General features: G+C 44.7%; 1 protein-coding gene across 1 annotated transcript in view; it reads right to left on the bottom strand.

Moving 5' to 3' along the window:
- Positions 1-274: 274 nt before the first annotated feature.
- The window catches only part of LOC119456919 (transmembrane protease serine 9), a 64303-nt gene continuing 45679 nt past the window's right edge, over positions 275-18898 (bottom strand). The window contains exons 8-13 of the mRNA XM_049669139.1: positions 11083-11185; positions 8701-8795; positions 7965-8053; positions 7142-7422; positions 2857-3032; positions 275-1807 (exon numbers count right to left, since the gene is read on the bottom strand). Of these exons, the coding sequence (XP_049525096.1) occupies positions 1649-1807; positions 2857-3032; positions 7142-7422; positions 7965-8053; positions 8701-8795; positions 11083-11185 (903 nt within the window). The 3' untranslated portion in view covers positions 275-1648. The remainder of the gene's footprint in view (positions 1808-2856; positions 3033-7141; positions 7423-7964; positions 8054-8700; positions 8796-11082; positions 11186-18898) is intronic.

Here is an 18898-nt window from a genome sequence, read left to right as displayed (position 1 = left end):
AAGATTTCACCTCGCAATTGTCGCTGCATGTCGGCGCTTTGTGGCAAGGAGGTCAATCACCGCTTTTTTTTTTTTTTTTTGTAGGTCAGGTGTTAGGAAACAGTTTGTGCAGGGCCAATAGTACGAGAAACGCAATGATAGAGAAAAATAACATGAATTTATCAGTACTATATGCTAGCACACTTAAAGAGTGAGGAACATATGATGCTGCACTTGTGCAATGCTCTGCGCAAGCTTGCCTCTCGAAAATAACCATAGGACAAGGGAACCGGTAGAACAAAGATATTTATAATTTTATTGCAAGTTTTCCACATCAGGGTAGAGAAGCGACACTGGTTTACAAGATTGGTTTACAATACATTGGGCTCACAAGATTAAGTGACTAGTTAAAGTACAAGGGACCGAGAACTGCACGTAATAACACGTCAACTTAAACATGCAAAACAAGAACGGTGCACATACAGTCAAAATATAACAAATTGTCTGCTCCTTTCGACTGACTCCGGAGGGGGCTCGAACACCTTCACTCCATGTTTATCTTAGTTATCTCCCTTCAGATGTTTATGGAGAAAATTATGGCCTGATAAAGAAGTCAAATTATAAGATAGCAGAATTGTAATATAAACATTCTCGACGCAAAATTGATTCTTAATTCTGCACCTCTTAACCATATAGGTAAATAACGATATCACCACTCATTATCATAATGCACGCTTATGAATTGCCTTGGTGTTGTAATAAGCAGAAGGGGATTTCCGTGCACTCGTTATTAGCATGGTGCAGTGAACGTTATAAAAGGTTTTAGCATAGCGCGAGATGCTAGCGTAGACGTATACCGACACACCGGAAAGTGTAGAATCAAACAGCAGTGCTGGTGGCGATATCTGGTGACAGCTGCATTGAATCAAAATGCGCTGACCTAGTGCTGCTATCACAGTGCTCGATTCAAGTGCTAGGGTAAACATGTTGACATAGGTATTGCGAAAGCACTTTTCCTTCTTGGAAAGAACGGGCATTGTCACAGAGTTAAAACTTCTCACAAACGTGTTGCTGAAAGTTGTGTCAAATAAACAAAAATCGGGATACGTGACTAGTACACCTATCCCAATATTCGTGCTCTTGGCGTCACAGGAATAATTTTTGCGGATAATGTTGGCCAGCCTGATAGAACCGGAACGCTGGTAAATCAATATGGTTAATCGCAGTTTCAAAACACGTCGCTGCCAGCACTGCCATTCCTATACACGTATTTGGGCATACGTCTGCGCTGAGCTGGTACCCTTTGATGCTTGAAAACAAGAAATTCTACATGCGTTGTTTCTTTGTTGCAGTATTACATTTTATCTTACACAGTGCGTTTTAGAAGACTGAAACAGAACACACACATCTAGCCAGGAAACGTGCTTGAATGCAACCCCGACAGACACGAGCAGGCGCTCAACCTTGTCGTGGTACGAGACTAGGCTACACGAATGGTGTAAGCTGACCTAAACTTCCTCCAAAATCTCGATGTAGGAGATCCAGAGGCAGGCTGTTTGGTTGCTCGGTCATGATCGATATATCTCCGTGACACATATCACTTCACGCGTTCGTGTCCTTGCAGCAGCTACATTTACAGCAATTTCCTAGCACTGCACAGGGCCGCTCTTCAAGAATTTATGTACTTGTTAAGCCAGGGTTTGTATTCGGACACCCTTGTGTAGAGGCCTGGAAGCAAGGGCCGTGCACAGCCAAATCCTGCAGAGATGACGCCAATCAGCACGTACTTGGAGCCGTCGTAGAACATCAGGGGGCCACCAGAGTCACCCTGCAGCGGTAAAAATTACATCGGTTAGTTCTCCAAGCGCAGATTAAGAGGTTAGAAGAGCACTAAGAAATGGCTTGTGCCTCGGAACCTTATGCTTCGAAAGAATGAGTTCAGGTGCATCAATGAAGCTCGCTCAACTGACAAATCAAAAGTTCTCTTTTTGAATCGAACAAATCGTTCAGCTACGTTGTGCCAATAAAAATTAATACAGCTTCACATGAAAATTTTGATAATAAGCTTTGCACCTTCAAAAACTGGTTCGGTACTTTTGTATTTTATGTATTAGTCGCGCAACTGCACTACAATGATTTTGGGTGTATAAAACCGCAAGATAAGTTTTGACAAATGTTTCCCCAGTCTTTCTGCTGCTGTCCAAACAAAGGTTAAAACTCAACATGACTTAGTTAACCAGAAAAAAATGAAAGCAACAAAACACAGGAAATGTCACCGTTGGTGGCATAATTTGACGCACTGCCACTTTTCGTTAACATGTTTCTGGGTTATGCATTGTTAAATTCCGCAATGGATAGGCTTTTCTAGAGTCTAAATGCAAATGGACAGAATCATGGTCCCCTCAGCAATCGTCCTGGCCACTCTTCAACAAGATACAACCAGTTCAGAATTCGTCAGAATTGCCCTGTGATTTCAGTTACTAAAACCTATCGGGAATGTCACTACCAACAAGAAACAATATCAGGTGACGTCATTTGGCAATGACATCCCGCAAAAGGAGTCCAAGAACGATGTCATTAGGCGCACTGAAGCTTCTATTGTCTCCGCGCGCATCACAACAAGGTGATCACCTCAGTTCCCCGAATAGCCTGCTAGCATGATCTCTAAATATCCAACATAAGCAGACGCGAGAGAATCGTGTCTAATATCCAGTGCCAACCCTCTTTTCGGTTTCGAGTCATTGGGAGCACGCTCCGTGACTCAGTGAAAAAGGCATGCGACTTACGTCAGCACTGTACAACAATGATCTCGGTTGCGAGCGAGCGGGGTTACTTGAATCGCGCTCAGACAGACGACAAGACCCGTGGTTATCTTACCTGGCAGGCGTCTTTCTTTCCTTCTTTGAAGCCCGCACAGAGCTGCGTATCTTGCAGATGCACCAGCTTGCCCGACTGGGCGTACCAGCCGTTGCACTCGTCGTTGGAAACGATGGGAACAGTCACCTTCTGCAGAATGTCTTTCCTCACTCCGGCGAAGCCGTCCCCCGAGGAATCTAACGGAGGGACAAGCGACCAATGCGTTTCAGTACACGTTGCGCACAGCGTGAAATGACAGGGGACAACAGTGTACGGCCGCTCCATGCAATATATATTCGACGAACAGCGACGGTTACGATGTACCGGGAACGCTAATGCCCCCGTATTTACCCTCGCTTCTTGCCTGCACTGAATGGGTTCGAGGAATGCCGGTTTGCTCTGAATGTTTTTCGACTGATACGTTCCATTACTGTCGGCGATGCTGCTGTCTTTGGCGTTTTCGGCTACAGTCTGGTTTTCCGCGATGCGTGTTTTTGCTGCAATGGGTGACAAGCGCTATACACCAGGGCGTTGAACTTGAGAAGATTGCCTTTAACCGTGCTTTAGGTAGCAGTTTATAAGAAAGAAGGCTTAACCTTATTGCGGCTAAACACGCTCGTATCTCGAAATAACAATGCATTGTGTTTCCAGATCGTCCCTTTCTGAATGACCTCTGAGGCGAATCCACTCAACAAAAAACTAAGTATTAGTGGAGTGCACTTTCCTTAACATCAATCTGGATAAAAGTTTTCTAGGTATAGTGATGGATAAAATCCGAGAATTTTAATAAGGCTCGTCTCAGCCGATGTGCCGCAAAGTAAACTTTGAACAAGCTTCAGTAAGCCTCCAGCGGCATTCAGCAACATTAATTTTTAACAAGGATGCAATAATGCTTAAAAAATATTGCAGGAAGAAAATAAACCATGCATCGTAGAAGAAGCTGTCCAAGTGTTTTAAGATAGCATCTCGGCCACAAACATAGCTTGCGCCTGCAATATTATGAGCACAATCAAAAACTTCAGTAACTTAATGCGGCATAAAATTGTGCTTCACGGTCCTCACCAAAAACAACTTTAAATACCTCGGCCAAAAATAACAAAGTGCTGGATATCTTGATTCCTAGGGATAATTAGGCACTGCATAAAAACACATTTTTAGCGCTTTGGAAAACCTTGAAGCAAACAGTGAACTCTAACACATGCAGTCTATATTTATTAATTAAGATATCGGTCACATCACGTAATCATTGCAATACAATTCGCGGGAGTTGGAGTACGCAACAATATATTCTTCAAACACTTGTTCATGCAGCAAAGAGAGCCTGTGGCAAACGCAGGTGAATGATGCTCAGAAGTGTAAAGTTTACAAATACATGAAAGTGATGGATGAAAATGGTTTCGAACGGCGCAAAGAAAAAGTTGAAAATGTTCATGACATTAGTCGGCGGGCATTACAAATTGCAGTGTTTTTCCTCTTGAGCTAAGAGAAGGGTACTGGGGTTTCCAACAGGACCAGTGATCGCCCTTCTCTGTTTTAAGGTGGCTATATGGAGAAATGTTGAGCTGTAATAGTAAATTAGGCTTCTACAATACCATAAGAGCCAGTTATATCGCGAGAGAAAGCCGGGAAAGATGCAGGAACCAAACTAGTACTTCCCGCTTCAGCCTAACATAACGACATGAATTTTAACGGCATCTCCTCGGGCCCAGTTTATTCTTTACAGGATAAGGTGAACTACACTTTATTATAAATGAACCAAAGATTGAACGTAGCAAGTTTCGAGAACACTTACTACAATACGATGGCTCAACCATGATAACATACTTTGAAACGTGGGACGTCACATTTGACCTGCAAGCCCTCTGAGTTTGAACCAAATTCAATAACAGAATGTTTGGCTTATATTCTTCTTGTAATCAACGTTTTTATTGCGAAATTATGGAGCTTTAAAACTGAGGTGACCCAAAGGTGAGGGACGCTATCGGACAGGCTTATAAGATAATGCAAAATGCGGGGAGGGGAGTTTGGGTTTCTTGGTGCGCAAAGCCACGTGAGGTAACTATTACCGAGCATAGAGTTCCGAATGAATCAATCTAAACAGACTTTTACCCCTGGCACACGGGCACTCTATAAAGTCCTTTAGGCAAGGAGACATCTACTGGAAACGCGTTCAAGCGCAATGACACACGACAAAGGAGTATCTCCCTCCCGGCAAAATTCATTTGCGGGAAAGAAGATCGGGCATCTACTTTTCGAGCGGAAAGGTGTACTCTCGCATACAGCGTGCACAACTCGTCAATAGAAGAAAACATGTTACATAACTACGGTGTCCCATAAGTATTTTTTTACCTTGGAAAATGTTTAAGTTTCTTGCGGTAACGTGGTTTGTTGAACAGTGAATATTTACTCTAGCTATACTCCAAAACGCCCACACCTCGTCGCTAGCGCCGCCATGTTGAATTCTGAATATGGGCATTATAAGCCATCAAAAATGGGAACAAATGTTTTTAGGTTCTGCAATCACTAAATACAATCTACATGCGCAGCTTCTTGTAAATGTTTTCTTTCTTGCTGCTTTAACAAGCAGCGCTTCTTTTTTCTTTTTTTTTTTTTGCGGCGTACATTTGAGGAACCACCTAAAGAAGTTAGTGCGCTGCTGTGCGAAATCAGCGCAACTCCTTTCTGCAAGGGGCAAAAGAAAAATTAGGGGCAGCTTCACACTAGTGGTGCGAAGACTGGGCAAACAGCGAAGCTGGCGAACCCACCTAGCTTTATCTCGGTTCGGGCAAGTTTTTGCGAGGTTATGTTTGAAACTCGGCCACGTCTTGCTCAATATCGGCCAGGATCGGCCCACATTTTCTGTTCGCTCTGCCCGGACTAACGATCGGCTTAAACAGCTCCGCTGTTAAAACAACATTGAGACGAGGCTATTTAGCTGCTTTGTGTCACCACTTTCCATTGCAAAGAAAGGGGCACCGGGGGCTTTTAAGGGACGCTAAAGAGAAGCACTAATACCCCTGACACATGGGCGGTCCTTTGCGGAAACCCCTTTGGTTACTCCGAAGGGACGTATTAATCTATACATGGGACGTCTCGCACTGGACCTCTACTGCAAAATGGGAAGTACCTGATGACGATGAGAGCATGCTTTGAAATGGAGCGACACTTGCCACCAAGCTGGTTCTGTAAAACCTTCCTGACCATTTAAATATTTGCAGTATCTGTATACTCCAAGCACCCCTCCGGGAACTTCACCCACCATAACTACCGCTGCGAGCAGCCTGTAGAAGCCGCAAGCCTTTTTAGCTCTCACAAAAGAAAAGAGTTATCGTTTCTGGGAGGCGAAATGACGTTCGTCTTGTTTTTGGAGAGAAAAAAAACCCCTAGATGTTGGCTTCTGGACCAAAGTTTCGGGCTGCACTATCTTGAATACGCTTGATGCATATTTGTCCTCCATAGCTGTGTGTAGCGCGAACACTCATACCAACTAACCTTATCACATTCCTTGCACTTCTTGATTCGAAAGGCCTATAATACGCTACACTAGAACGACGGGAGCTCCTGCCGCACCACCTCACGGCCACCTCAATAAATTCTTTAGAAAACCGGAGCAATCGAAGACATATACTATATATTGCAAATGATGCATTTATCATTTTGAACACTTCTAGAATACAAAGCCCTATTGCCGATAGCTTTTAGCCCACATTAAATTTAAAGCATATGCAAGTGTGTGTGAGAGAGAGCGTCGTAAACAAACAGCATCACGTCGTCCCAGCCGCATGCATCAAAAGGTATACTAAAAAGAGAAATAAGATGAGTTGCACTAGTAAAAGCTATTCGACATCATTAATAAATCAAGGAAAGTCTTACTCTGAGAACAGACTTGGCAACCTAAATGAGATGCGAGAACGAAAGACTGGTGATGAAGCTGCCTTAATTTTCACTGTGGCATCATGGCTTTTGACGCCGTTTGCTCGCGCTTTGTGAATTAGATGGGTAAAGACATCCAACTATATTCTATAGGACAGCCAACAATGAGAAATTCTCAAGAACGTTTACTGAACCGCATTGGCCCAGTCACGAAAATATGCTTTGGAATCAGTGACCTCCCCTTGACCTACCTCACACTGGCGCTCCAGTGTGAGGCTTTTCATTCTGGCTTTCATTTTCTTTGCAAATAATCGATCTATACCTTTGAAATCTGCAAAAATAGAGTTATGAAATCAATTTATCTTTATCAGTTTAGGCTTATTTGGCGTTTCTCATTAGTGTCAGTTGAAGGGTCAATCATTCAAAAGCGTACCTTTGTCAATGTCCTTGATGTTGCCCCAGCCGGCGACAGTAGCCGATTTTCCTTTCAGCTGTAGCGGCCCTTCGGGAAGGCAGATGGGAATGACGTAGCGGTTGAACTTTACATCCTGGGCGAGCTCTAGTAGAGCGACATCGTTGTTGTATCGCCTGGGCTGCGAGTAACGCGGGTGGATGATGTAGCGGACTAGGCGGATATCCTGCGGTTCATGGTCTTCCTCTGTCTTTCTGATGCTGTACTCTCCCAATCGAACACTGAAGAGCCGTGGTGGCTTGCTAAAGAAAAAAAAAACGAAGTGTCAGAACAAAGCCTAAGAAGTTGTCTCCGGACGATCCGAACGAGAAATAAAAGCCACGTATATGTGACGATGACTGATAATGACCGTTACGCAATTGCAGTGTCTTTTTTGTCGAAAGTGCTTTATTCGAACTTGCAGCAGCTTTTTATTTTGGTATCTTGACCGAGACATAACCCGGGCAGCAAATTTTTTTAGCATAAAACGAAAGCTTTAGTAGCTCATCCAGGCATCAAGCATCGTTATCTGCGAATGATTAAGACAACGGGGAATGTTCTGAGGACCGCCGATAGAAGGAAAAGTAACCCAGTAGAGATAGAGACCAAGGACTTGTAATAACATTGTGGTTGACAGGTACGGGTAGGGTGACAGATCTTATGGTTGACACTGAAATCCTCAATACCCCTCGCGACATACTGCACGAAACAGCAAACAACAGCTTTGAAATGCAGCCCAGGAAATACATTTGGAAAACCAGCGTGCGTGCTAAAAGAGTGTGCATACAGCAAAACCAGTGGTTACCTGCGGAGACAGTGAGCGGCCGTGATAATCCAGCGCTTGTTCAGAATGGCGCCACCGCAAAAATGCTGACCGTAAAGACGCAGAGAAGCCTATGAGAGAAGAAATGAAAAAGACGTTATTTGTACTGCTACATGCAAACGGGTGCATGCAAACGCATTGCAATGTATAACGCATGAACTGCTTTATGAATACGCGCCCAAGACCCGTATTCACTAAGCCGTTAATACGCCTGAACCATTCGAAAGCAACTAGCGAAAACAGCTTGCTACTAATCAACAGCTTTTACGTTTAGTTAGTTTAGTCTTAGTTAGTTTTGTAAATTTGATCAAAGTTGTTAAGAACATTTGCTAGGCTGCCAGCGCATCGTTTTTATTTTCAGAGAGGTTGGCTTTCATCGCACAAAATACAATCGCAATAATAGTAAAATGAAAGACAGTTTTTTTTAACAAATGCCTTTAATAAAACTGCTCTGGAGCATATATACTCATTTATCAGCGACACGAACACCCTGGCATTCCACGGTTTAAGAAGCGGCGCTGTCGGCTGGGCGTATAAAAGAACCTAGTGGAGGGTGCAGTTTCGGGTATGCAAGGCTGTGTTTCTAAACCTTCCTGTTCTTTTTTTGCCCCCATGAGTTGCTTTCTGGCATTGAAAAACAGTATTTGTAGCTTATGGAAGAGTGCTAGATGACGGCATAATGAAAGACAGTACATGGTTGCAGTATTTGTACACGTACCACCCAAGGAAACTCGCCATCATAAGCATCGTGTCCACCCACGATTCTTCCATCGCGTATCATCTGCCTGCCACACTGGTAACTTGCTTGTTGAGCTGCAAAAAAAGGAAAGAGAGACAACCGTGTGAGTTGACTACGTGAGGTAGGGCACCTGCCAGACTCATGAATAGCAAACGCTCCCATCACAGCCACCTGCATAGTTCCCCGCCTTGCATTCCTGTCCCAACCTGTACTTCAGAATGCACTCCCTTCTCAGTTCTAGAGAAAAATAAAGCAGACAAGCCGGGAATTTCGCCAGATTTTTTTCCGCTGATAGTTGGAACTGAGAGAATAGTTATGCTAGACACACCCTAACTGCCTTGTCAATAGCTAACACCCGACTCTTCGCCAGCACGGTGTGTGAGGAAATCAAGTTTAGGGGGCCTAAATGCACACCTCTTTCTAAGCTATGTGCAGGGTGGCGACATTCTTTGAAGGGGTCAATGCGAACAAAACCACTGTGAAACCAGTTTTCTTGTCACGCTCCGCCATTTTCAATCTCACTTAAGACGGCTCCCGTACACGTGCGTGCGGAGCAGCCGTCATATGCCTTGCCAGCTTTGCTGTGACTACAGCAATATGACTGGTTGCTGCCTCTCGCATTATCAGGACTCTATGATTTTCCATGCACTGAGCAAACGAGAGCTCCAGGTACGAAATTGTTTGAGCTGCTTTCCAGTTACAAAAAGAAGAAGCAGACAACTTAAAGTACAATACGTCAAGCAATGTGTACTTCTGGGAAAACTTGACGCAGTTACTTCTTCCACGTACGTCTATATATAGAAAGACCACCTCGCACCAGCGCGATAGGAGCACGATACGGTGGAGTGAGACGGAACACGGCGCGCGTCGTAGTAACCTAAAGATGTTTGCAAGTCGCCCATTACGAGTTGTTTCGCCCACGTGCAAACGCTGCACGTGCAGAACGAAAAAAAAAGAGAAAAGCTGCGAATCACATCTCAAGGACGTAAATGAGGTCCTTCGAATGCCTGCGAAATTGAAAGGCTTCAATTTGTCAGTTTTATTAGTTGCTAAGTTCTAAAAGCTTTCACAAGCACTGGTGCAGGCAAGAAGGTTGCTAAGTTTATGATAGGGGTTGTACAAAAGAAAAAGAACATTCGCAGTGTTTGCTTTGCGTGACTGAAGCATGTATTGGAAAACGCGTCATTTAGCTTTAGTCCAATGTGCCATTCTATTATTTGTCAAAGCGAAGCAGAACGTCCAACACAAGTGCGGGAAATCGCGGAAATGCTCCGGCCACGTGGTGTTTACTTGAGTATGAAGAAAAAAATCGATGCGCCGTTGCCTGTCATAGCTTCTGTAAGTTGGCATGCGTAAAATGGAAAAGCTGGAAACTAAGGTAAATTGGTAACCAATTAAAGCCACAGTGAATAAAACGCAATTTTATGCTATCCGCATAATCCATCTCGCGTTTCAATAAACGTGTTGGAGTCGAAGTGCGATAATTCACGTTTTTTTCTTTCTTTTTCTTTTTCAAGTATGCATGCAGTTCGGCGACCCGGCTTAGATGAGAAAATGAAGGGGGAAAATACTAAGGCCTTACTTGCGCCAAAAAGGTGCTCAATCTCAGTATGCACGAACACTGAACATCCGATGTGAGGAAAAACAATGCCATACGATGTGATCTATGAGCCGTGAAGGATATTTTTTGGAGCACTTTCCAGCCCAGTGATCGCAACGCGGCAGCGCATCAGTGGGAAGCGAAGCAGACACAAGTCAGGTGAATAAGGAAGTCGGAAACAGCTTGATGCTGCTGCTAGACAGCAGAATTGCTGATTGCTCTGAGCAAGGGCGGATGAACAAATAAGAAAAAGGAAGTGGAAGGGAGCCAGGAAGCAGGAGCCAGCGCCAGGAAAGAAGTAGCGCTGGTTCCTGTTGTTTACATACAATAGAGAAACCGCTAAAATGAGGGGCACTGCCTTCACACCATCGTAATGATACGGCTGATACCGAACACACAAACGCGTCGCAATGGCTAACAGCAGTGCTCGACAGCAGCACTATGAGGCGAAAAGCTTAGCAGCCACACTAGTTACACCAGAAATGCAAATAATAAAACTTGAGTTGCATAAGTTACTCGTGAAAAGCTGTGAATAAGGAATGAATATCGAAGTTGTATTTACGAGTGAGGCATACGAGTACACGATTAGTCTGAGGCAATATGAGAAAAAGCCAAATAAACACAAAGCGTCACGGACCGGATAAATACTTGCCCCGCACCTTGACCTTTTATATTTACTCTTATCGAACACACCCGCGCTGGCTAGGCAAGTTCCTGTGCCAGTCGAATGTCGCAACATGCGGAACAAAAAGGGTACCTACCAAGAACAGCAGCGTACGACGCAAGCGGGCACGAAAGAAAAGCGCTCCACGCCGCCAATATCACCAGCAGGCTGCGGTGCACCGGGTTGGCCATGTGTGTACTCTGATATCGTCACACGCCTTCGCGGTCCACTGACTTCCGACGTCGACTTCCTGGCTACCACGCGACTCAACACAGACAGCGATAGTGATGCGATCGACGTCTCTTCGCTCCGCGGCTGGTCAGGCGAGTGGTCGTGTGACGAATAGGGTGCGCCGCGGACCTTGGACAAAAACGTGACGGCGACGAGGGACACAGGGGCGCCGTTTAGTTACGGCCGCTTGTCATCGGACGCGCGCGCCGTCGGATGGGAGATCGTGAGGAGGAATGGGAGAGAGGGTAGCGAGGGAGAGTGAGTGAGGAGGAAAACATTGGGAAAGGGTCTGGCGGGGGCTACGTCCCAGTGACCCCGATTTCGCCCGAACTTTTCGCTACTCTCGCCAACCTATCGCTTCTGGGAAAGGAACGCAATTCTTGCGAGGGGTGGAGGGGGGGGGGGGGGGGGGGTCAATCATGTCGCTGCCTTACTCCGAATGAACTAACTCGTCGAGCTGAAGGCGAGGAGAAAAGAATGGACCAGGCCGGTGAGCGGGGCCCGACGTCAGGGTCGGTGAAAGTTGTTTTCAGTGTTAGGAAAGGTCAAGACGGGGTCTTCTCTCTAGCTCCCTTTCCGCAACTTGCTAAGTGAAAGGAAAATGTGTCCGCTTTCGAAGACGGTGGCGGCGCGGTAATCCGGATTTGTATGAATAGGAAAAAAAAGTTTTCCGCAGAGGCTTTCCTGAAACAATGCATCAATATGCACCGCGTAAGATTACCTGGCATCTACTGACCATCCACAAAGCCGGATTGTGAGGTTTGGCGGGAATACAGGCCCGTCTTATATATATATATATATATATATTGCACTGGATACAGCTGTTTTTGTACATGTCTCTTGCAGTTGAGTGCTAGAACCTGCGGCACCTGCTCCTTTCAAATTGTTTCCACACAGTCAACAGTTTCGCGGCGCTGGTCATTACCGTACTCTGCGGCGTTCATTGAATTTTTGACGTGATTCGACTTTGAAAACGGTAGCTAAAACCGACATAACTAAATACGTTATAGCATTATTACTTATATCTATGCAACTTTACTACCACCCACTTCACTTTAGTGTCGTTGTGGTGTAGTGGCGACAAGTTACTAAATCACGCATGTGTGGCGTGAGCAAATGGCGCCATTGTTGCGCCACGCATGACGCAGTCCAAACTAATCTTCTCGCAAGGCGTTCAGAGAGGCATAGCTTGGCCATACCTTTATCAATCCGAGCAGGAGCAGTCGCATTCATTACACTCAAACCAGTGCTCATAAGCAAATAAAATGCCTACAAGTGTGTAGTTTCTGCCAGAAATTTCATGTTTGCTCGATTATTGCCCACCCGCGTTCGACACGCGATGTCCAGAAATGATGTGTTGACCAAACATCCTCTGCATAACAAGCTGGCCCATTACGAATATGGAGCGAGAACGATTGCAAAATTAGATCGCTGATGCCCAATAGCTGTAACTTAAGTCACACATATAAGTTTTCTAATGCGTGAATAAATTTAACTTGTACATGTAGATTCTCCTTTTCTGTACACGTGGGCACATACGCCCTCTGGAGCACGCTCAAGATGTTTCTCGTATCCCACTGTGGCTGCGTACCTGATACAGCCTACCCGATTTATATGTGAACATATGAGGCTAAAGCAGCGGGTGCGGTACAACATCTGCTCGTGTTGTGCAGATGTTGTGCCCTCCTGATTCCGTAAGTTATTCATTCGTAATGTTCTCTGTCTGGGATGCACATGCAGGCGTGGAATAGAAAAACTTGAGACATGATTAACTAGTGCTTAAAAGACAAGGGATGGCAGCAAGAAACACAGGACAATACGCTAGTGTCCTGTGTGCTTCAGCGCACGTCTAGTTTCTCCACCGCCGCCAGCGCTTGTCATTCTTTTTCACAGCCGGTTCCTCCGCTTATCCATTCGCTACCTGCACCCCGCACGCGTTGCACGTGGCCACTTCTTTATTCAATTCACGTGAAAATATGAACATTGCTTGAAGAAGGGATTCCTTTCTAGCCAGCCTTTCAACAATGGGGCTTGTCTTCGTCGAGGCAACAATTGCCACGCACGCTGAATGAACACACGCAGCCATGAAATTGCAAAGTGGGCGTGTAGAGTAAGCTGACAGAAGTCGAAAGTTTCAAGAAGGAGACCGTGTGTTAGCCACAGAAATAGGGGAGGAGGTGTGAAATAAGGAGGTGCAGCTGATTCTTTCAAGTGGTAGTAAGAATACGAAATAGACAAAAGTCCTCACGTGTAAACAGGGCCTTTCAATCCCAGGAGCCTCATTTTTCGTGAAAGCAGGAAGAAGATATATACTGTTTTGACAGTTCAAAAGCGAGGAACAAAAAATTTCAAAAAGAGATTCAAAGAAAGTGTCAAAAGTATCAATAGCATCATATTCAAACTCATTGCTTCCATTTCCCATTTTCCCTGCTTCATCAATCAACTCGGTGGCTATAAAGCGTTGCGCTGCTTAGCAGGAGGCCAGGGGTTCGATTCCACACTACGGGGGCCGCATTCCGAGAGATTTGATGCAAAAAAATGCTCGTGTTTCCTGCTTAGGGGGGGTAGTCAAAAAACACCAGATGGTGAACATTACATACGGAGACTGCCTCTGCGATGTCCCTCATGGCCCACTTTTCATCTCATGGACATTAAACCCTGAAATTTAACAGGACCTAACATTTCTCCCACTGCTGTGCACTGGAAGAACCACAGAGCTTTATGCATATTTATCACAGGCAGGATAACAGAGGGATATAATGTGAATCAGCTGTTTAGTTTGCGTACATATCGCAAAACAAACTCAATATGCCGATTGAGAATAATTAGAGCACAGCCTTCCGGCTTTGAAAGTGCGCAATGAAAATTCAATTGGACGCACACGAGATCAATGAATACGTACAGTGGCTGCAGACTCCTGAGAACATAACCTCCTGCTGACTCGAAAAGAAGCATGAAATTACCACAAGTGTCCACGCTCGCAGTCATTCAAGCCACAATTGCAATAGCTTCATTACCTGAAAAGTAGAAAAAAAACTGGTGTGATGCTAACGATTAGTTACCTGAAAAATTTTACCGGGGTGGCAAATTAAAATAGGTCATGCTTAATTTTCCTGAAAGCCGCGCGTGTCTGTAAACGGCATTAAAATTTCAGGAGTGTTAACTCTGCTAAAAACGTGCACGGTTTTTTGCGCTAGTTGAAGTGCACAAGAACGCCTTTTGAATATAGCTGCGGGAAAATGAGTTTCCTTACCGACTGTTTTGACATACGGAGCACACCCCTTCTTCACGCGAGGCACATGTTGGCCACGTGATAAAACGTGAACCATTGTAAATGGCAAGGCACACGTTAAAAAAATTAAATTATGGGGTTTTGCGTGCCAAAACCACAATGTGATTATGAGGCACGCCATAGTGGGGGACTCCGGATTAATTTTAACCACCTGGAGTTCTTTAACGTGCACCTAAGTCTAAGTACACGGGTATTCTTGCATTTCGTCCCAATCGAAAAGTGGCTGCCGTGGCCGGGATTTGATCCCGCGGCCTCGAGCTTAGCAGTGGAACACCAATGCCACTAAGCAGCCACAGCGTGTGGGGTACATGTTAATACTGAAAATAAGACCACGTGGTCCATTCAGCATGATGGCATGGCAATGTATTTTATGGCATTCCCCATGGTGCCAATCGTTATTATCGCTAATAAATAATGATCACGCTCGGTTATAGAGAAAGGTGATAGCATAGAAATAAATTCATGGGACAGTGTTTTCTAGCTGTACAGGGGAGGAGGGGCAAGCGCCATTTCTCAGGAAACGACTCTCACTTATACCTCCGTTCCCCTCTTTAATGCATTTGGCCTTGAGGGTAATAATAAATAAAAATAAAAATGTGCACGCATGACTTCAGAGATCTGTGGGCGCATGCCAAAAGGTCTCGAGGGCCATGGCGCACAGTGAAGAGCACAGCAGACGTAGGTACACACCTCGCACATTTTCTATGTGCATTACTTCTAATGAGCGCATTGCACACTACATCTTGGCCCCCATGCACAAAAAAATGTTATTTCGACAGAACTGTTCGTATAAGTGACTGCGACGTTTCATCAGAATTGTCATGCCCATTTCGCTGAAAATGCTACAGCCACGTTCGTTTCATGAAACTCGCTTAAACTACCCAGAACGATCATGATCGTATCGCATGCGCTAACTGAAGATTCTCGCTGTCATGTACCGAAAATGAGGATACTCTCACTGTAATTCACAAACTTGAAACAGCGTAAGGCACCACACGCAGTGGAAGAGAACGAACACTAAAGTATAAATCATGCCGCTGTTTACAGACACTGGCACGCTTCCGGTTTTCCTGACCAAAATAGAGTGGGCAAAAACTAAATGGTAGGCTGTAGTATTGCGGCAAAAATGGAAGCCCTCAGATTTTTAGCAGGGGCCAAATTCACAGATCCTTTCGGTCATATACTGACTCGTCGCCTTTGGTATATGATATTTCCAGCATCAGCATTCGGTGTAATTCATTCTTACGACCAATCCTAACACAATAAGTTTTCATAAATCAGGGCCCAGTTTCGCTCTACAGCTACACACAAATACACAAATCAGTTTCTCCGGGCATTACATGAAAGCTTATAAATATATACACTTGCAACGCTATATACACGAGATAAAGCTAAGTCACTCACTTCCTGTGAAAGGTGAAGACGAATTAGAAACGGCTACCCGTTTCGTCTGAAGCGGGCAGACTGAGCGCCGCCATGATCGGATCATGACGTAGTAACCGTTCCATTTTGATACCAAAATTATGCGAGAGAACATAGTTATAGACCGTTTCTGCAGTGAAAAGAAATTCGAATGTTATATGGTCTGTATATATTAAAAGAAACACTAAGGAATGTATGTGTGCCGATTATATTGAGTTTGTTCATGTGTGTCTGCAGGAGAAGCACCGCTCATCACTTCGCTTCCGTCGTGAGAAAGCTTTTACATTGTGAAATGTTCTGATCCAAGTAATACTCATTTCGCAATATTTGCTCCTTTGAAGAATCCATAGATGCTTCAGGAAACGCTCTCTGTTACAAAGCTATGCGCGTGCAGACTTCTCCAACAATACGCAGAGGCAAGAACGGGATGACGGAAAGACATTCACACGAACAGGTGGTTTATCTTGCAAAGGGCGTATGCATATTCTGATGCACGTTATTTGCAGATGCAGCCGGTGGTTTCCACGGAAATCGAAATATCAGAGGCATTATCTTGCTAAAGTGTAATGGACGATGAGCAACACGAGCCAACGTTTCGGCAAGTGGAGTTGTCTTTTTCAAGGCGACATATGCTATCCTCGGCACAGTATATAGGTGCGGTTCTTCTAAAGGGGAGAGAGGGTAAGGGGTGTGTGCGAGGTAACGAGCGACGGTGTTGAATTGAAAAGAAAGATAATGCGCGACTGATAGTCGGTGGAGGAATTTGAGGCAGCGCCATGTGTTAGCCGGTTGACGTGTCATTGTAGGTTCCTCTTTTCGTGGAAGGGGGCTGGGCAATGGGGAGGGAGGGGAATCTACTGCGCTGGAGGTCAGTGAACTTTCGTGTCTCTCAAAGAGAGAATAGAGTAGTGGCAGAAAATGGGGCTCGCGGAAAAATAAAAAAAGGAAATATATAGAAATAAAATAACGAAAGGAATTAATGAAACGAAAGGGAGGTTGGAATATTATTGACAACCCAATATAAAATAATACAAAAGAACAAAGCAACTCAATGAAAAATAACTAAGTGTTGTTGCCTGTAGTTTGAAGTTTAGCATAGCGCATAGATTCTAAAGCTCCCTTTGAAACGTTCATGCCTATTGGTTGCAATGTCTGTAACTTATGGCTCAGGTATGATTCTCTATATTTTTTATTATGCGCAGAACGGAAATTTGACTGTAGTATGTAGAGTTTAAGATGCACAAAAGTTATGACCTGGTTGGTTGAAATGCTCGGCAATGGCTTTGGGAAGCGTTTTAGCTGTATCCGCGCGATGTCCGTGCGATGTCCGTTTAACCCGACGTTCATTGATCCTCCAGTTTCGCCGATATATTGTTTCTTGCAGAAGGAACACTCAAGCATATAAATTACATCGTAACTAGTGCAAGTAAAACTAGTTTTCACTTCACGTGTATAGCTATTTGCGGTGCTTTTAATTTTAAGGTCACTTTGAAGGTGCCTGCTGGTTTTGCACCTGGGGCGAGAACATGCTTTTATTACGGAGGAATGATGTTGGCTGACTTTTGCGTCCACTAACATGTCTTTAAAGTTTCTGTTGCGGCAATAGGCAACCCTTGGTACATCCGGGAACGCTTTTTTCAGACGGTCGTTAATTGAGTGGGTGGTATTTTCGTAGGATGTTGTTGGAGGACATTAGAATATTTTGTTATAAAGGCTGCTGGTCTATCAGATTCTGGTGTAGGCTGTTTCTTAGCTAATGCCGACTGCCTCTCTAATCTTGACGTAAGCCCGGTCGAGAGCTTCCACCAAGCTTTGCGTGCGCGTCAAAAAAAAAAAAAAAGAATGGGATAGGCAGCGCAATGGCAGCCTTGAGCATGTTGTGTTTGTACTTTCCATGTCTGCCAACCCGCGGCGAAATCAGTATCAGTCTACCATCCATGGCCTCCAACATCACGCGATCTCACAGGCCATATGCATTTACACCTAGCTTTCGACTTCGCCGATAGGTGGTGTTGCCATCCCAGAATTTTTTTTTCTTTAGGCCTCGAAGCGTTAGGAATGGGAAGTGATCTCTAAAACTCCGCAAGGTTATCCATAATACTCTGTCTGTCATCGCAGTGGCCTAAGACTAAGCGAAAACCGCTTGCACAGTCATTTTCTACGAACGAAGTTGATTATGCAAACACAATCCCAAATGCTGTTCGAAACGGGTGGCCAGGAACGCCGCCATGTCTTGCGTAAACTACCTAAACCACGCAGAGACGCTAACGCTAAATCTCAGAAATAGTGTGCATACGCTATAAACTCTGCGGGTCGTTCAGCGTTCTGCGCATGCGCATTCCAATCCCACTATACCGCTAAGGCCGCTATCATGTTAAGCCCGCTATTACGCTTAATATGCTCAACTAAAACTTTCTATTAACATATTTCGTGCAATGCAGCGAGCTGGATCGCAATTTTCACAAATAGTGGCGGCACCCTCCGGTTTGTTCGTGAACCAGCGACGCGATGACCGACCTCGGCGGAACGGGCGACTACTGCATTTTCAGGCACAGAAAGAAGTGCAGGGCAACTTACCTATCTATTCCAAAATAGGAGTTATATCGTATATTCAGAAAAACAAAACAGATGTTGTTATTGCGCGCTAAATCGCTGAAAAAATAATAACTTCAGTGGTGATAAAGCGGTAAATGCAAGAGAAATACTTAGCACCGGATTCATGATTGGAACTGCGTTCACCACTTTGCAAAGTGTTGCTCAGGAGCTTACTCGACATACGTCCAGTCGCTTCGATGAGCCACGGTGGTGCAAAGCAGACCACCCCAGTTTCATCATATATATATATATATATATATATATATATATATTCCCTCTCTACCTCTACTTTGACGCTCCTAATGCTAACGCATCAAAGTATTATGTAGGTGTAACGCACATTTTGGAATCTATGTGAAATGAAGCTTTGGTG

This window comes from Dermacentor silvarum, chromosome 6 (assembly GCF_013339745.2).
Source record: "Dermacentor silvarum isolate Dsil-2018 chromosome 6, BIME_Dsil_1.4, whole genome shotgun sequence".
Lineage (NCBI taxonomy): Eukaryota > Metazoa > Arthropoda > Arachnida > Ixodida > Ixodidae > Dermacentor > Dermacentor silvarum.
This window is presented reverse-complemented; position numbering and strand designations above follow the sequence as displayed.